We start from the raw sequence: 17,598 nt of genomic DNA, 5'->3' as shown, positions 1-17,598 counted from the left end.
ATGTGACCAATCATATTTAGATAAAAAAGATTGGTGGTAACTCTATAGTTTTTGTATCTAAAGGGTAGGTTATCCCAACCTAAACATTATGATAACAACCAAATAGCTTTCCCTGTTGAACCATGAAGATAAATAATGCATAAGATCTAACTCTTGATACATAATGGCAGACATTGCATACTGATAAGGAACCCTAAAAACGCCCCATTTCCTATAACTACAAGAATGCTACTGTAACATCACAGTGTAACTTTCCCTCACCTAACTTTGCAAATCATCTGAGAAAACTTCATGTCTAATACCTTCATTTCATTCTACTTCCCACTTACCACAAAGTCTCCTAGACTTTTCAAGTTTTTTAAGTATCCTAGGTCCATAATTAGTCTTTCATTTATTTATATATTTCATTTTTTGAACCATTATCTTTATCACATACATCATAATGTTCTCAAGCATGCTAATTATAGGCTTGCACCTAGTTTCTAAGATGACCTCATTAAATGTTTCATACATGTTATTATCAATCATATCAACCTTAATTATTTTGAGACAAAAGCTTGACTCTAATCCTGGATGAGCCTTTTTTCTAATAAATCATCCATTGCTTTTATCCCTCCATTAATGTTTGCCATTATATCCAATTGTTGTTCAACTTTGGAAGGTTTAGGGACTTAGCACAAATCCAAAATTGCATTTGTAAGTCTTTATCTCTATTTTGCTTTCCCCATCTAGCATAGATATGCCTAGCATACATTCTTTGTTCAACTAATGGAAGCAACTCTTTAATAGATTTTACAAAAACCCTAGCACATGAACAAAAAAACATATATTAATTTGAATACTAAATAAAAAATTTATAAAAATTTTAAAATATTTAAATAAAAAATATACCTTTTGCATTTCACTTATGATTAACCAGCCAGGCCCATCACCAATATTCAATGCTCAACAAAATTCATCCAAATAGCTATCAAAATCATGAAATAAATTGCAACAAAACAAAAATAAGCAAGATAATAAGTAAATCTAATAGATCAAAAGTTAAAAGAAGTAAACAAATTGCCTAGAGAAGAGATGAATCCAAGCCAAACTTGTAGATCACGAGAACTACATTGCTAGGTGATTCTCACTGCATATTGCAATAATTAACTAAAATGATTGGGAATGAGTTTGAAGCTGAAATTTCACTATGTTGTAGCCTAATGAGTTACAAAACTATAAAAAAAATAGAGTAAAAATAAGCAAGAAATCAAGGAGTTCAAATAAAAAGAGTGCAAAGAGGTTAGGTACACGTTTCAAATCTAGATTTGAGATCAACATGAAATTAACAAGATTTGAACATGAAATCATAACAATTTACAAAATTCATTGCCCAAATCTTATAGAACATTGAAATTTGCCATCAAATTCAATAAGAAAAATTGAAACTTAAAGCTGTTTGGCAAGAAGGAAAACAAATTTATGATAAAGGAAAATGCATAAAACTAAAGAACAAAAAATTAAAATCCTAATATAAAGTCTCCTAAAATTGCTAACTCTTCTCCTATTTATAGGTAAGTGAGTGGTGCTTTTAACCTTAAAAAATCTCTTTAAAATATCTAAGGATGAAAGGTTTTTTAAATCTTTTTTTTCTTTTTCACTAATTTGCAAGCTTCTCTTTATGCATTTTTGCCATGCCAAAAAGTCTAATTATAGCCAATAGAAGCTCTTCAACATGCCAACCCAGCACTCTTTTAAGTTCTCATTTTAATCTTTAAGAAATGGAGCCAAATGATCATTTGAAGCTTGTATCTTTGTTCTCCTTTATTTGTGGCACCACATGCATGAATTAATGCTTCCATTTTTTGTTGCAAAATGCAAGTCATTACATGAACAAATTTAATATAAAAATCACTAGAAAAAATTTGGAAATAATGCTAAAAAAATCACAGAAGCAAAGATTAAGAAAACTCCCTTAAAAAGCAATATAGCTTAATGATACTAATTTAGCCATTTTCATAATTTACACTAAATATCCTTCAAAATGTATTCAAATTGTCCAAAATTTCTCATTTTCTCTATTTGTACCTATACATGAGACAAACGTATATTTAGGAGTAATTTTTTCAAAAATCCCAAAGGAATAAGCCAAAATATAAATAAAATTACACTAAAAATAAGCATAAAAAAGCTAAAATTTATGTGCAATCAATGTCATTTAACAATTATATAAAAGCCTTAGTTTTTTTCTTTTGTTCGCAGCCCCCCTTTTTCTTTTTCTCTCTTCTTTTATTTTTTTTTTCTAGGCACTTGTCATTGTCGATTTTTGCCAAACTTCACCAAAAAATTCAATAATTTTTGGGAATCCTAGCCAATAAATTCAAGGAGCCATTGAAAATTTCAACTGTCATCGGAAAAGTCATCAGAAGCTACAAATTTCACTAAAAAAGTCATTGAAAAATTCCAAGTTCATCTAAAATTTTAAGTTTTTTCCATAATCTTCCAAAAACTTCATTTCAATTTTTTGGGTCTTTTCGATCTTCCAATGACACTAATTTCTTTAAAATTAGATTGAATTAAATTCTCAAAAAAAAAAATAAATCTTTTCAAAAACTTTACCGTAAAAAAAAAATTTCCTTACTCTATGTACAATTGCTTTCTATGTGTCTATTGGGTTAAATTACCCGTTCTTATATAGGCCTTTAATCTTAGCTTATTTAGCATTTAAAATCAAAACAAATGATTGATTGAGTTGATTTTAACAATTATCTTATCATTTAACCTTAAAATCTCCAACTTATCTTCACATATATTATCTTTAAAATCCATCTACTTCTCTTTTCCTTGTTTATCACTTTGTTTATTTTTACAATTTTTTAATTTCAAAACCTTTTACAGAAGAGATAAATAGGATAAAAAAAGTAAAATTCATAAAAATTAAAAAATAATAGAGTTGGGCCTGGTTTAGAATCTATCACAGCCCAAGTTTTAACAAGGGCCAACTTTAACTCAATAATTCAACAAGGACATAATGTTATGCCTTACAATCATCTATCCATTTGATAGTCCAAAAATAAAATAAATAAATAAATAAATAAACAAACAAATAAATTTTAGAATTTACAAATGATCTCAGATTAAATAGGGTGTCTATAATGTAAAGGTATTCAACTTGTCCTCGTTATAAAAAGAAACACTATAAATTATTGTTGGCTCAAGTCTAAAGTGAAATGTAAAGCATGCAATCTACTTGATGACATGAAAAATGCTTGCAAAAATAAAGCAAACCAACAAGGAACATAAGCTTAAGTGTTTGAAAACCATGAAGGAGATGAAAAAAGACTTTTTGTTGTTATATTTTATGCGGCTAGTAGTAGCAAAAAAGCTTGGTTAATAGACAGTGGGTACACCTATTGTTGGGATTTTTAAAGAGTTGGACAACTCCTACATTTCAAAAGTGAAGATTAGTAATGGAGAATATGTTGATGTCAAAAAAAAAAGTATTGTTACAGTAAAGACTCACACAAGTACAAAACTAATTTCTTATGTGTTATTTGTACTTAAAATTAGTCAAAGTGTTTTGAGTGTAGGATAAATGCTTGAAAGGGATTATACTTTAAATTTTAAAAACATGTCATGTATCATATTTGATCCATTTGGTTGAAAATTGATTTCAATCAAGATGAAACAAAAAATTTTTCAATTGGATACAAACAAACAAAAATACATGCTTACTTTAGTACAGTAGATGATTCTGATTCGTGGCACAAAAGGCTAGGTCACTTTAGTTATTCAATCTTGAAGCACATGCTTGTGAATAATTTAGTTTAGAATTTGTCTAGCATACATGTATTGTATGTCAATATAACAAGCAAATGAGGCTACCATTTCCACCCAAAGTAAATTAAAAAGCTTCAAAGAAGTTACAGCTGATACATATTAATGTATGTGTCTAATGAAGACACCATCTTTAAATGATAGCAAATACTTTTTGTTATTTATTGATAACTTTACAAGGATGTGTTAGGTGTTCTTTCTTGAAGCAAAAATCATACGTATTTGCTACATTTTAAAAATTTAAGTATTTAGTTTAAAAGCACGCTAATTGTCAAATTTTGAAGCTCCGGTCTAATAATAAAGTTGATTACACCTTAGGGGAGTTCAAGAAATTCAATGACCAAGTTAAGATTGAACATCAACTAACTTATTCCTTACACTTCTCAACAAAGTGGTGTGAGTGAAAGGAAAAATAAAACAGTCATGAAAATGACTAGGTATTTATTATTTGAAAAAAATCTGCCTAAAAAGTTTTCAGGTGAGGTAGTCAATACCTTAGTTTGTTTGTTGAATATACTGTTACAAAGCATTACAAGGCAAAACTCCTTATAAAGCATGGCATAGAGTAAAGTTTTCATTTGAGCACCTCAAAATATTTTGTTATGTTTGCTATGTTCATTTACTAGATGTCAATAGAGATAAATTAGATCAAAAGACAAAATTGAAATTTTTTTGAGATACAACAGCAACTCTAAAACCTATAGAATCTGTAATGTAAAATCTAGAAAAAAATTGGTTAATAAAAATGTGGAGTTTGATAAGCTTGCAAGTTAGAATCGGGATAATGAAAATGTTACAACCACCATCCAATCTAAACTTCCTCAACAACAAAATAATGAATCTATCATGATACTAAAGTTCTAATCCGATATAACAAAACTATAGATGATGTCTATGCCAGATGTAATCTAGTTACATTGAAACTTTTAAGTTATAATAAAGTTGCAAAAGTAAATGAAATGAGGGATGCTTTAAATGAGGAGATTTATATGATATAGAAAAATGAAACCTAATAGCTTGTTGATAAACCAAGTAAATAAAAAGTGGTTGGAGTAAAATGGGCTAACATAACCAAACTAAATTTGAATGGTTCAGTAAACAAACTCAAAGCCAAATGAGTTGTTAAAGGCTATTCACAACAATCAAATGTTAATTTTTCAAACACCTTTGCTCCTGTGGTAAGACATGATACAATTAGATTTTTAGTAGCCTTGGTAGCCAAAATAAGATGGAAGATTTACCATTTAGATTTAAAGTTAGCATTCTTGAATGGATTGCTTAAAAAGAATAGTTATGTTAAGCAACCAAAAAATTTTCAAGATGCAAGTAGTAAAAATAAAGGCTACAAGCTTCAGAAAACTCTTTATGGCTTAAACAAGCACTAAAGGCTTGATTTAGCAAAATTGATGCTTATCTCCTACAAAAAGGCTTTAAAGAAGTGAAAGTGAAGCTACTTTATATGTAAAAAAATTTGAAACTAAAGTACAATTTATTGTGTCATTATATATGGATGACTTGTTAGTCAAAGGTAGTGATGAAGTTTTTCTAAAACAATGCAAGTTGAATATAGAAAAATAGTTTAAGATATCTGATTTAGGTAAATGAGATATTTTCTTGGAATTAGAATCATCAAGATGTTGTTGAGATTTTCATCTCACAAAAGAAACATGTTTTGGAGATCTTGAAGAAATTCAATATGGAAAAGTGCAAATTAATGGCTACATTGTTTGTGGTTTATGAGAAATTGTCAAATAATGATATTGCAAGCAAAGTTGATGCCTTTGTCCATTGAAGCTTAATTGTTAATTTGTTGTATCTTTTTGCCACCAAACCTAATATAATGTACTCATTAAGTTTGCTTTCAAGATTCATACCATCTTCTGGTCAAGTTCATTATGGTGTAGCTAAAAGAGTTTTAAGATATATCAGAGGTACAGTTGATTATGGTATATGGTATTTGAAGAATACAAGTAGCAAGCTTCAAGGATATGCAAAATAGTGATTAGATAAGAAGTGTGGATGATTTCAAAAGCACTTCAAGTTACATTTTTTCTTTTAGCATTAATGTTTGCTTTTGGCATTGGTATTTTCTCTTAGAATTCAAAAAAACAAGATGTGGTAGCTCAATCCTCAGTTGAAGTTTAGCATATTTCTACTGTAGTTCAACAAACCAAGCCATTTAGCTTAAAAAAGTTTTGTCAAATTTGGAATAACACCAAAATAAAGTTATTGCAAAATAGGTTGGCAACAAATCTACTATAACAATTACAAAGAATCCCGTTCAACATAGCAAAATCAAGCATATTAATGTGAAATTTTATACAATTAAAAAAACTAAAAAACTTGGTGAAATCAACCTAATACATTGGAGGTCTAAAGACCAGATTACTAACATAATGACCACATCTTTTCCAAAAGCGAAGTTTGAATTTTTTTTAAGACTAAACTTGGAGTCTCAAAGAAAAATTTCAAGGAAAAGTGTTAGACATTGAGATTTTCCTATGGTACTCTAGGGATAATATCTTTTGAAATCTATCTAATCCTTGTGTTAGTTGTAATATTAGTTGAATTAAGTTTTAAATATATAAAACTTTATGAAACAAAGAGATATGTCTTAGCCACATCACCATGGATTTGTATATATTATATCAAATAATGAAATGAAGTAGTAGTTACTTGGCACATATCTCCTCTGCCTTTTGTTTTTTACTATGTTTCTATTTTCTTTCTCAATATTACAACATTATCAACATGTACTTCTAAAAACAAATCTTATTCTCCCATGAACACCTTTAAGCCCTTCCTTTTTAAAGGTGAAGCTCTAAGCCATGCTTCATATTGCTTTATACGATTCTTATTACTCTCTTTTGGTTCTTTTTTTAAGACATTAACATTCAAACTCTTTATGCCCTAATCTTTCAAATTCATAGCACAAAGATGATTGCTTCTTATTTTTAATAATGCTCTAGTTCTCACTATTTTTTGTAGCCTGTTGAAGGATAATAGCACACCTAAATGGCTTAGAAATATCAGTATCTACTCACATCATGAGAATTTTTCCCCATCTATTCCTTTTAATCACCTTATTTTGTTGCCGACGTAAAATGCTATTAGTTTGTTATATAATCCAAGTGACAATTTATATACTTCAATCCACAAAAGTCAAAAGGTAAACTGATAAAACATTATATGACTTCAGTAGCAAAAGATATTTGTCAAACAACCAAAAATAGCCATCTAGTCTTCGAAACTTGTTTCCTTTATATGCAAATTTAAACAAAATCATATTTTGTATCTAAAATTGATTCCTGCAACTTATTGACCAGTTTCCATACTCTTTTAATGGAGATCATTGCATCTTTATTGAAAGGGTGTTTTGTTAGCAATGTATCTACCAACCACAGCCGTATGGTTCCTTGAGCTGCTTCCTCATCCATTCCCTAAACATCTACATAATCTTTTTCTTCATCTGATTGCGTTAATTTTGCCCACTTTTTTTCAAATTGTTGATGTCATTTCACCTTACAACTCAATAATATCAAACTAAAAACCCCAATTAAAATAAAACTCAACAAATCCCAAAAATCACATAAAAAAAGTCTTGAGATGAGAGCACCTTGGTGCCAGACAAAACTAAAGAACTACCCCTCTTATAGAATCCTAGTTCAGAGAAGAGTTATAATAATCAAATCTATTATTTTGAATAAGAAAAAATTAAGGGTCTAGTATTTTCATTTGGATTCTAACAGAGGGTTCAAAACATATAACCTGTGGCATTTGAATAAAACCAAACTCTTTTGAAAACTTGTTTGTTTGTTTCATCAACTTGTGTGCAAACTTGTTTATCTTGCTTTTCAAATAATTGAACTTGAATTGGCTCACATCAATAAAAAAGTTTGCATGTTCAATGCATACAATCAACTATGGCAAGTGAGCCTTTTGACCAAAATTAGCTACTCAAATTAGCTATTATACCCTTCAAACTATGAATAAAACATGAGATTAACAAAACAAGATCCGAACAACTACTCTTGTAAACTAAAGGTGTTGATAGTTGTTTTTCATTGTTTAATTCTTTTAAAAGCTTATAAATTGTTCTTTCTCCTTTTTTTATAAATAACCACTGAATTAAACAGTTTTTTTATCTTTTTCTCTTTCTATTTTCTATCTTTTGTACCAAACAAAACCTGAATGTTGGGCTTTTTTTGACAATTGTGAATTTGCCTAAAATTATATCAAAATTGCAAGTCCAAAACCCTGATTAAACTAAATTGAAGATCAATTCTGTGATGAATTTAACTGTTGGTGCAATGATTGGAGCTGACACTACAAGGAAAAAAGCACGTAAGCTAGGGTAGGGGGTGTTGTGTAGAAGATTGGCTGACCAAAGGTGCTGTGCAAGAAAGCAGAGCAAATTTGAGCAAATCTATGTTGTCTCCATTTAACAGGTTGTGACCCAACCGTCAGAGGAATGCTATGGTCATGAGTCCTTTTTAGTGGGAGTCATTGTGGTTCCTTAAAGATATTAAATAGGCTGCAAGTAATTCTACAACTCAAGTGGGAGTTTTTGTTTTATCACATTCAACACTAATCATATATAATTCTCCCATCAACCAGAACCTTTCCCTACTAACTTCTATAGTTTTTCCCCATATATGAGTTTGAGCGATGCCTGAGGCTATCCTCTTTTGAGAGTAACTTGTTTACCATCCTTTTGGAATGACAATGACAAATCATTAAAGTCAAAAACTAGAGGGCTATACCTTTTCATTCAGTCAACCCCCAAAATCATATTACTACCTCCCGTAGGTAAAACCCTCAAGTCATAAATGAATGAATGGCCCTGCATCATCCATTTCAACTGTCTACATTTTGCTATGCTGTATAACTTCTCTCCATTGGCTACATTTATGGCTAATGGACTGGTATGCAACAGTTCTATCCCTTCCTTAGCTCATCTAGGTGTAATAAAGCTATGTGTGCTCCCACTGTCAACTAGCACACTAATCGACTTCCTGTTGATGCTGCCATGAATCCTCAACTACACATTAACGGGCCTCTTCCAGATAAACACAGTTTGGGCAACCTAAAAAGTTGATGTGAGCAACCTGCTCATCTATCACCTAACAATGATTCTAGAAGAGCAGCTTCTTCTTCCTGCAAAAAATGAGAATAAAAACCACAACAATCATTAGGTCATTTCAGTAGCAGATTGACATAAGGTAATAAGTAGCGTGGCATACCACCAATGCATTAAACTCAATTTCCTCATCAATGGCACTCATGATAGCAGGGTCCTCCAGGAGATCCTGTTAGCACATGGTACACACTACTTAGAGGTATACACGAATATGTGGTCATACAACCTTTTTCACATAAAGAGAAGATACAAGGGCAATAGATGGTTGCAAACCGAAAAGCAACTGCTCAGCATCATTCCTCTCAAGTGAGGAAGATCCTCCAGCGTACATAATCTAGGAAAATATGGATCTGTCTGTCTCTCCCTCAAATACACACACACACACACACACAAAAACACACACAAAGTTCTATGCCCGCAAAACAAAACTTAGACCAAAAGCAAACAGCTATAGGACATGCCGTGCAGATTGGGCCTCAAATTATATTGGGCAAGAGAAAGAGCGCAAGAGAGATAGACAGATCATTCCTAATGAATCAGGGCAATGCAGAGTGATTCAGCATTTGAAACCGCTTAGGCATGATTGCTGCCAGGCAAAATGCTCCCTTGGCTCTCAATTTGCCTCAAAGCCTTCAAAACAACAAGTTTGTTTCATGTAACTTTTTCCAAGTTCCATACCAAAATTCATAAGTGGTTAGAGATGGAAAAATGGTGTACTGAATCACACTGGAACTTATTTAAGTTAGTGGGTAAAGGGCTCTAAATGAGAGTTAGCATGTACATGCAGATTAACATGCAAATTGAACACCAAGAGCAAGAGAGGTATATTACAATACAATATTCTTGATAACAGAGAATGAATGTATACCACTATTTATCGCCCTGTTATAATCTAGAGGAATAGAGAATTAAGTAGTAAAAAAACCTTCAATAATTACTATTGCAAAATATAAAATATTGCTTACATCATCAGCAATTTGCAGCATTCCATTCTGATCCTGCAGAAACCGGAACCCAGCTTTATCAGCTTCCCAGTTCATTATAATCTTCATAATGTTTCTTTCTCTTTTTTTATTTCCCTTTTAGTGGTTCTAAAGCTATTAGGTTGTAGACATGAATTTAAAATCCAGACTCTAGACACAAGAGAATATAATTCAAAAAAAAACTGGAAGCCCAGCAACATTTAAGCCTGAAACGGTAATTTCTTCAACGATATTTATAGTTACCTTGACAGCAACAAAGAGAAGTGGATCAGACGGTGTATAAATCATATAATGTGCACCATTCTGCATAGAAAATCAGGATTTGGTAAGAAAAGTCTAATTATATAATAATAAGAATAACAATAATAATAATGACTGTTATATCCCTATTTTCAAATGTCTGTATGTTTACATAGCTAAACCTCTTTTACTATATTTATGTAGCAAATACTCTTTTGGTGATGGACCTTAAACAAAATCACTTAAGAGTTTTTAAAATGGAATTCAAATTTGTTTCTAAAAAGGTTAAATAGCTCTTTTCACTTCCATAGCTTCTGAGTAAATAAACGGATTCTATCTACAATTCTGGACAAAAAAATTGATTCACATGTTATCTGAACACCAAAATACGTACAGAGGAGATTAATTTTCCTCCAGCCCCACCTCCTACCTTAATAATCAAACAACTATCTATTATACAAGAGAACTTCCAATTATTATCAGATGAGTAACTTTTAAATGCAAACTTATGTGGAACAAAAAAAACAACAATAATAAACTGCGGTGAGATTCATGCATTTTAAAATATGCCATGTGTGAGCATTTACACAATAAGTGCAATATTCTAGGTCATAGTGCATGAGAAGCTTCCATATACATATAAACTCTGCATCACTCTTTTAACATAAAGCATCAAATGTTAACAGCGAGACCTCAAGTCAAACAAAGGGTAGGAAAATGACGCTAATACATCCAATCTTTTTATGAACAAGAGTTAAAAGTGAGAAACATAAAAATACCCAAAAGAGGATGCAACAATCATGCAAAAGTCAAACATGGGCACCAAGAGGGTATTCAATAAACTGCAGTAAGATTCACGTATTTAATGAATGATGCGTTTTTAGATGCATCTCTGTGGCTGTTAAAAAGTAACTACTATATTTTAGGTCACAGGGCATGAGAACCATCTAAATACATATCAAGTCAGTATCACTCTATTTATATAAAGCATCAAATTTTAAAAAAGCATCAAATTTTAACAGCAAACTCACATCAACAAAGGTTAGGAAAATGGATGGTAAGACACCCAATCTTATATGAATAAAAGTTACTGCCACCATAAAAAAGGGAATAAAAGCCGAATTATGATTGATAAAAGGCTTGCTCAAAATACCCAAAAGAGGATGCAACCCTCATATGTGAAGGGTAAACATGAGTATTGAAAGAGAACTATCTGGCCAAAAAAAGAAAAGAAAGAGAACTAGAGAAATGAAGGAAAAATAAATTGAAAATATAAAGATCTAACTCCTAAACTTAAGAACTAATAAACTCAGAAAAGACCCAGCATTATTTCTCCCACAAGTGGATCAACAAGGAGGTTTATAAAAAGCAGGGAAGAGTTTCAACATGTTATAGAACTTTTATTTTGCAACACAAGGGAATATAAATGAATCCAGCATTTGCAGTATAATTAATATTCCTTGGAAATGACATGACCACTCAAAATTTCCCAGTCAGTAGTTCTCACTGTGATTTCACAAATGTCTATGAACACAGACTACTAAGTGGTTCTAGAGGTAATACTGAGAGAGTAATAACCGATTTAAGAGGCATCATTTTTGGAAAATACAAGTAGTTGGCCCTTAACATATGGTTTTACAAAATATTTAAGGCACTAAGATATAATACCAGAAACAAATGATATCCTAACAAGTTAGAAGCACCGACAAAGAACAAGACCAAGTTATACCAATGCATCACAGAAAGCAGATTTAGCAAAAGTGAAGACTGATTTGCTTCAAACTGAAGATGATAAAATTCACAGGAAGATCAACAATAATGTTATTCAACAAGAAAAGGACATGATGACTGATGATTTTTAAGAAGGTATGGAGAAAATTGGTGACAAGATAAAGCAACGACCTCCTAATTTTGGAAGAATGTTTATTTATTCTAGGTGCAAATGATAAAATACGCTTTCCTTTATTTGGGCTTTCTTGGATTTATTTTATTTGAATTTTCCTTATTTATTTGGTGGAATTTGTTTTATTATGTGGCTTAAAATTAAGTTTACGAGGAAGCTCATATTAATAGGGTTTTGTGAGACTTTGAGAGGGGGCATTTAATAGTCAAGATTTTGATATTGAGAATTGAGTATTGAGATTTTGAAATTAAGTTTTTAGACTATTTTCTTGGGAACTTAGTTAGAGACTAATTGTTCTACATCAAAAGCTCTATAATGTCAATGCCACATAGTTAGAATATAAATCTCTATCCCAATGTCCTAAACCTGAATGACCTGAAAGTCTATCCCAAAATGACTTAGAATTAAACTAATTTGACTTTAAAACTCAACAATTTGGACCCTAACCCGATGATCCAAACCCAAATAACCCAAGCGTCAAACCCAAAAGACCTAAACTTTGACCCAAACCCGAGACAACCCAATTTTTTCTTCAACTCAAAATCACCTGACCTAAACCCAACCTGACCTGCCAAATTGACACCTTCAGTTGTCAATGACAATACAATTTCACTATTCTCAAGTTTCCCATTATCTGCTATTGCTCAACTTTACACTTCCATGTTCCCTAGATACTATCAGACAATAAAATAGAAAATCAATTTTCACCAAAAGCTTTAACTATTAGGAATCACAAGATTATCATTCCAACAAATAAGAGCACATTAGCAAACAAAATAGCAGTTCGAAAATTCTTAATCATGATGTAAATGCAGCAATGCAGCTCTATAAAGAAGAGCTTTAACTTATGCAAGCCAGATCAACTTCAGATGAAACATTGAAATGGAAAGAAAATTGTGGGTTATTACTAGATGGAAGCATGTAATTTCTATGCCTTCAGTTGGCAAGCCATCTATATCTTGACCATCATCTGCAAAATTAAGCACCAAGCATAAACATAGCATATCTCACAACATACCTAATAAGTATTGGACGGTGTCAGAAGAAAACAGGGAAAGCTAAAGAAAGCAAATCAATGTCATCTATAAAGTGCAGCATACCCAGATCCTAAGCTGAATTGTTTCTTCGTACTTCTTGAATCCTAACACCCCAATAATTCTCACCCCATTCAACCAAGCAACCTCTCCACAATATTGCTTAGAATCCATAAAGGATCATGCTGTTGTCTTATCTTAATTATAGGTAGATTGAAAATTAATCTACAAGGATAGTTTCTGGAGATTGGAAAGCTTCATTAAAAGAGGAATGTTCATCCCCGAATTTTCTGCAATTCAGAGGAAAAGAGCAGGGCAGAAAATGTGTGGTAAGGTGATGCTACCATTCACTTGCCTTTAAACAAGCTCCAAACAAGGAGAAATAGAATGCCCTACCCTCTAACTCTCTTTGCCTCTCCCTTCACTCACAAGGGCAAAAGAAATACTCAAATTCAAAACTTCTTTTTCTTTCTTATATATAGTTAAATAGGGAAAGATGGGGCTTCAAACTTGGTACTCCTTTTAGAGGTAAAATTCCGCAACTATAGCTTTGCCTCACACATTTAGTTCTCTACAATGCCAAAACCTAAAAACATACTTTTCACCCTTCAGACTGCCTCAAAATCTGCAGAGGCAGATCTCTTCAATTCACCCTACATTAAAAGTTCGGAGAAGTTCACTAAAAAAGTTCAGAAAAGTTTGCATGACTTTTAACTTTGGAGAATGTCCAGTCAAACATGTTAGAAAACCATAAAAGCCAAAAGCAAAAGCATAAAGCTGATAAGAAGAAGAGATTGCCTGTGCGGAAATCAAATATGTCATCTTCTGCGTAGCAGAATCCTCCACGAGCTGTATAACAGAATCTAATGCAACACGAAGATAATGGAATATATATTATCAAGAAATCAAGGAGAAACAAGCTATACTGATTTTATGAACACACCCGCTGTGGACCAGATGCATATGTATTTTGGCAAGAGCATATGCAGCAATAGGAAGAATAGCTTCAACTTCTTCATCACTGACCTGAAACGAAGAAGCATGTAGGTAGGTTAGCATGGTTGTAGACCCTGTGGAAGAGGGAAAGATGAGTTGATAGTTCTTCGGCGGGATGGATATGGGATGTTTTCTTCTATCATAAAGAAACAACCATTAATGAATCCTACACAATCAAAAGTCCTTTCAATGGCTATTAAAAAAAGTACTCCCAACCAAATCTTCCACAGGGAAAATTCCATAGTTAACAAATAAATCTAAAATGATTCAAGGCAGGAATAAAAACCAATGTGGAAAAGGAAACATACAGCTGACCATCCATCAATATTTGTATTCTTTAATATCTGAACAGGCCTGCAGAAACCAAGCTCTTATCAAATATCTAGAATCAGCAATAGTTAATGTCATATATTTTTCCCATGAATTAGACAGCAACAATACGTATGTGTCAACTGGGCAGAGCAGCATACAATCATCCCCCCGAGAACTTTTGAATACCCTCCTTATAACACACTCTAATGGGTTGTTGTTGACAGAATCAACCTGTCCATAACTTCTTTAGATTAAATTTAGAGATGAAAAGAAGCAAACAACTTAATCTGTTTACTAGAATAAAGAAAAAGCAAAAAAATAACTCATTTAGAACAAGTTATGAAAAATTTATGGTCACAACAAGCAATAACTATTTTACTTAATGAGCATGGAGAGCATTAGAACAAAGCACTCAATGCATCATTGTAAACTCTCTTTCATTTATATTGGAAAGGATTTATTGGCATATTCTAATCCCAAAATAGATGTAACCCAAGGTACGGTTGAAAATTTTTGGGACTTGCCTGAGTAAAGTAACTGGAATCAGACAGAGCAGAGTGGTAGAACAAGACATGAATGGAAAAAGATAAGTCAAGCTTTTTAAGCAATTAAACGACATAGCTAGCTTTGACTGCTAAACATTATAGCTGCTATCACACACAGCAATTTAGCTGCAGTTAAACTGATGAAGGACAAAAAGAGGCTGATTGCAGAATTAAAAAATTATTTTAAGACTTTATGTAACTACTTTGTCATACTTTTTAAGGGCTTTATTGTCATTTCTAGAATTTAAGATATTTTAGGATTATGTTTAACACTCCCTCAGTCTCATTTTCTGTGCCCATCTTCTTTTTGATGTTCCAAAACTATGTCCTCTTTTCTTTTATGAACACCTAGTACTCTTATTTTTTTTCTATAATTTAAAATTATTTCTTCATTTTCTTTATTTTTTTGCATTAAAATTCATAGAACATCAGTTTTACAAAAAATTAAAATTTTAATATAAGGTACACCAAAGTCAAAGGTTTTTCCTTAAGCTCCTTGAAAGTCAAATAGGGTAATAAAAATAAAACGCATGTAGTTCACATTTATATTAGGGTTTAGGGTGTAACCAACAGGTACCTTATGTTATTTCAATTATTGGTAGCTTTAGATATGGATTATTAAGAGGTGAAAATATTTAATTTTGAGATTATCCTCTCTTGGTTCTATCTGCTTCTCTCCCCTAAATTCCCCCATACTTCACCTTTCCCTGAGATTTCTTTCTAGGTTCTGTTTTCTCCCTCTTTCCCTACCTTTTCTACATTAAAAACACAGTTATAAGCATGATTTCATTAGGGCATTGATTTGGCCGAGTTAATGGCATTGCCTACCCTTACTGACACCTTTTGCAATCTAATCCAATCTCATAGTCTTTTTCTATTCTGAGTCATACTAACAAGGATACTCAGCCAAAAAATGCTAATCTGAAGCATTTTTGGCTTTCTTTCATCTAGTCTTTATTTTATCACTTGTAGCTATGCCTCTTTGTGTCCAGCTCATAAGCCGAGCTTGAGAAAGGTACTAGACTGGGCTTAACTCAACTTGTTTACAACCCTAATCATGCATAGAGAAGCTGGTCAATTGTCAATAAGTAACTTCAAAAATCCAAGGTAGCTTACTGTGAAAAGCTACACATGTCAAAATCAGTGAATTGTTATCTAATTTTCTAGTGCTAGAAGCATCTGGATGATAATAGACTTTAACAACACTATCAGTTATCTATGCTAATACTGATATACTTCTTCAAATAGCAATGATTAATTTACCCAATATATCATGTTTACAAATGCAAAAGAGAAGTCTTTTTCTTAATGCTTAGAGCAGTCAAATATTATACAGTCTTCTAGTAAATAGATATTTATAACATAATCAGTTAATTGATATGAAAATAAAGTTATGCATTGCATTTTCAATTTTACAATGCTAATTTTAAAAAATTATTCAAAACCATTAAAAAAGTTTATAATTTTATGATTTCTGCTTTTTTTCAATTCGAGAAACAAGCAAATTGCAAAATCAACAACCAAACCTTAGTTCAGTAAGTGAAAGTAATAACCAAAGGCTTCAAAAAAACTCACAATAGTGGCAATTCTCTTGTTTGAGGCCATAAGAACCCTGCCGGTGTCATCAACAACAAACCCAGCAGGCGGTTTGGGCAGTGGTGGAGGATGATATGCTAAGGAACGCGTAGTAGTAGTAGTATTAGTAGTAGAAGAAGAAGATGACAACGACTCTTCATCAACATCATCATTTTCTTCCACAATCTCAAAATCCCTCAAACTCAGCTCCTTCAATTTATCATCACCATCCCCGCTTTTTCTCTTCCTCCTCTTCTTATTCCCTGCCGCTAAGGACGACCGTTTCTTGACAGGTCCACCCGCGTGGGACTTAGCAGCAAAGCAGAGAGGGAGTAATGCAGAGGCAGAGCTGTTGCTGGGGTTTTGGCAGGGGACTGAGATTGGATGGGAAGGGAATGGATTTTTATGGTGGAACAAAGGGAAAGTGGAAGGGGGTGTCGACGTGAAGGAAATGGAGGACGCCATGTTACTATTGGTAAGGATATGGATTTAGCACTTCGTTTGTTGTGGATTCTGTTTTAAATTTTAAGATTTCAAAACTCAGCTGATATTTGACAGTCAAGAGAGAAGAGTTGCAGTTTTACTCCTTTTGTATTTGTTGTAAGGCGAAGGCGGTAGCTCACGCAGGGAGCAATGGATAAATTTGGGCATCGCCATCGCCACGGCTTCTATTAACTGAACTACAGATATTTAGAGGTGGCAAACGGGTTGGGCGGTTCGGTTTAACTTTCTTGATTTTTTGGGTTACAGTTTATTTTCGGTTCGGTTATATTGGGTTTAGATTTTTTTTGATTCAGGTTTTTTCAAATTTAGATAATTTTAAATTTGGTTTGATTTGATATGGGTAGGCTTATTGCTCAGATAAATTCAAAATATTTTTTAAAATTTATAAGTTATAAACATTTTTTTTAATTTTGAATTAAATATTAATTTATTTTTATATAATTAAATAAAAATATTACAAAAATATTAATGCTAAAATTTTAAAAATAATATGTTTGCATGAATATATATTATATATTAATTTTATCCTTAAATATTATCTATTATTTTT

General features: G+C 32.1%; 1 protein-coding gene across 2 annotated transcripts; it reads right to left on the bottom strand.

Moving 5' to 3' along the window:
• Nucleotides 1–8,328: 8,328 nt before the first annotated feature.
• On the bottom strand, nucleotides 8,329–17,274 carry LOC111292695 (uncharacterized). Of its 2 annotated transcripts, XM_022885205.2 has the most exons (10): nucleotides 16,545–17,273; nucleotides 14,558–14,655; nucleotides 14,421–14,466; nucleotides 14,060–14,142; nucleotides 13,915–13,979; nucleotides 12,991–13,052; nucleotides 10,183–10,242; nucleotides 9,922–9,954; nucleotides 9,060–9,125; nucleotides 8,329–8,973 (listed from the first exon to the last, which is right to left on the bottom strand). In XM_022885205.2, the coding sequence occupies exons 1-10, from the start codon at nucleotides 17,007–17,009 to the stop codon at nucleotides 8,929–8,931; spliced, it is 1,023 nt and encodes a 340-aa protein (XP_022740940.2). In that variant the 5' UTR covers nucleotides 17,010–17,273; the 3' UTR covers nucleotides 8,329–8,928. The 2 variants fall into 2 exon arrangements, with proteins under 2 accessions (XP_022740940.2, XP_089622939.1); XM_089766813.1 differs by lacking the exons at nucleotides 14,421–14,466; nucleotides 14,558–14,655 and having other exon boundaries at nucleotides 16,545–17,274.
• Nucleotides 17,275–17,598: the final 324 nt, after the last annotated feature.

Source organism: Durio zibethinus, chromosome 10, assembly GCF_047325235.1.
Source record: "Durio zibethinus cultivar Kanyao isolate XHJ-2024 chromosome 10, ASM4732523v1, whole genome shotgun sequence".
Lineage (NCBI taxonomy): Eukaryota > Viridiplantae > Streptophyta > Magnoliopsida > Malvales > Malvaceae > Durio > Durio zibethinus.
This window is presented reverse-complemented; position numbering and strand designations above follow the sequence as displayed.

Excerpts from the sequence above, each read along its gene's own strand:
- LOC111292695 (XM_022885205.2), bottom strand. The coding sequence starts at position 17,009 with ATGGCGTCCTCCATTTCCTTCACGTCGACACCCCCTTCCACTTTCCCT. Across the intron at positions 14,656-16,544 it reads ACAAGAGAATTGCCACTATT|GTTGATTCTGTCAACAACAA; the intron begins GTGAGTTTTTTT and ends AGTTATGGACAG. Across the intron at positions 8,974-9,059 it reads TTGAGTTTAATGCATTGGTG|GAAGAAGAAGCTGCTCTTCT; the intron begins GTATGCCACGCT and ends CATTTTTTGCAG.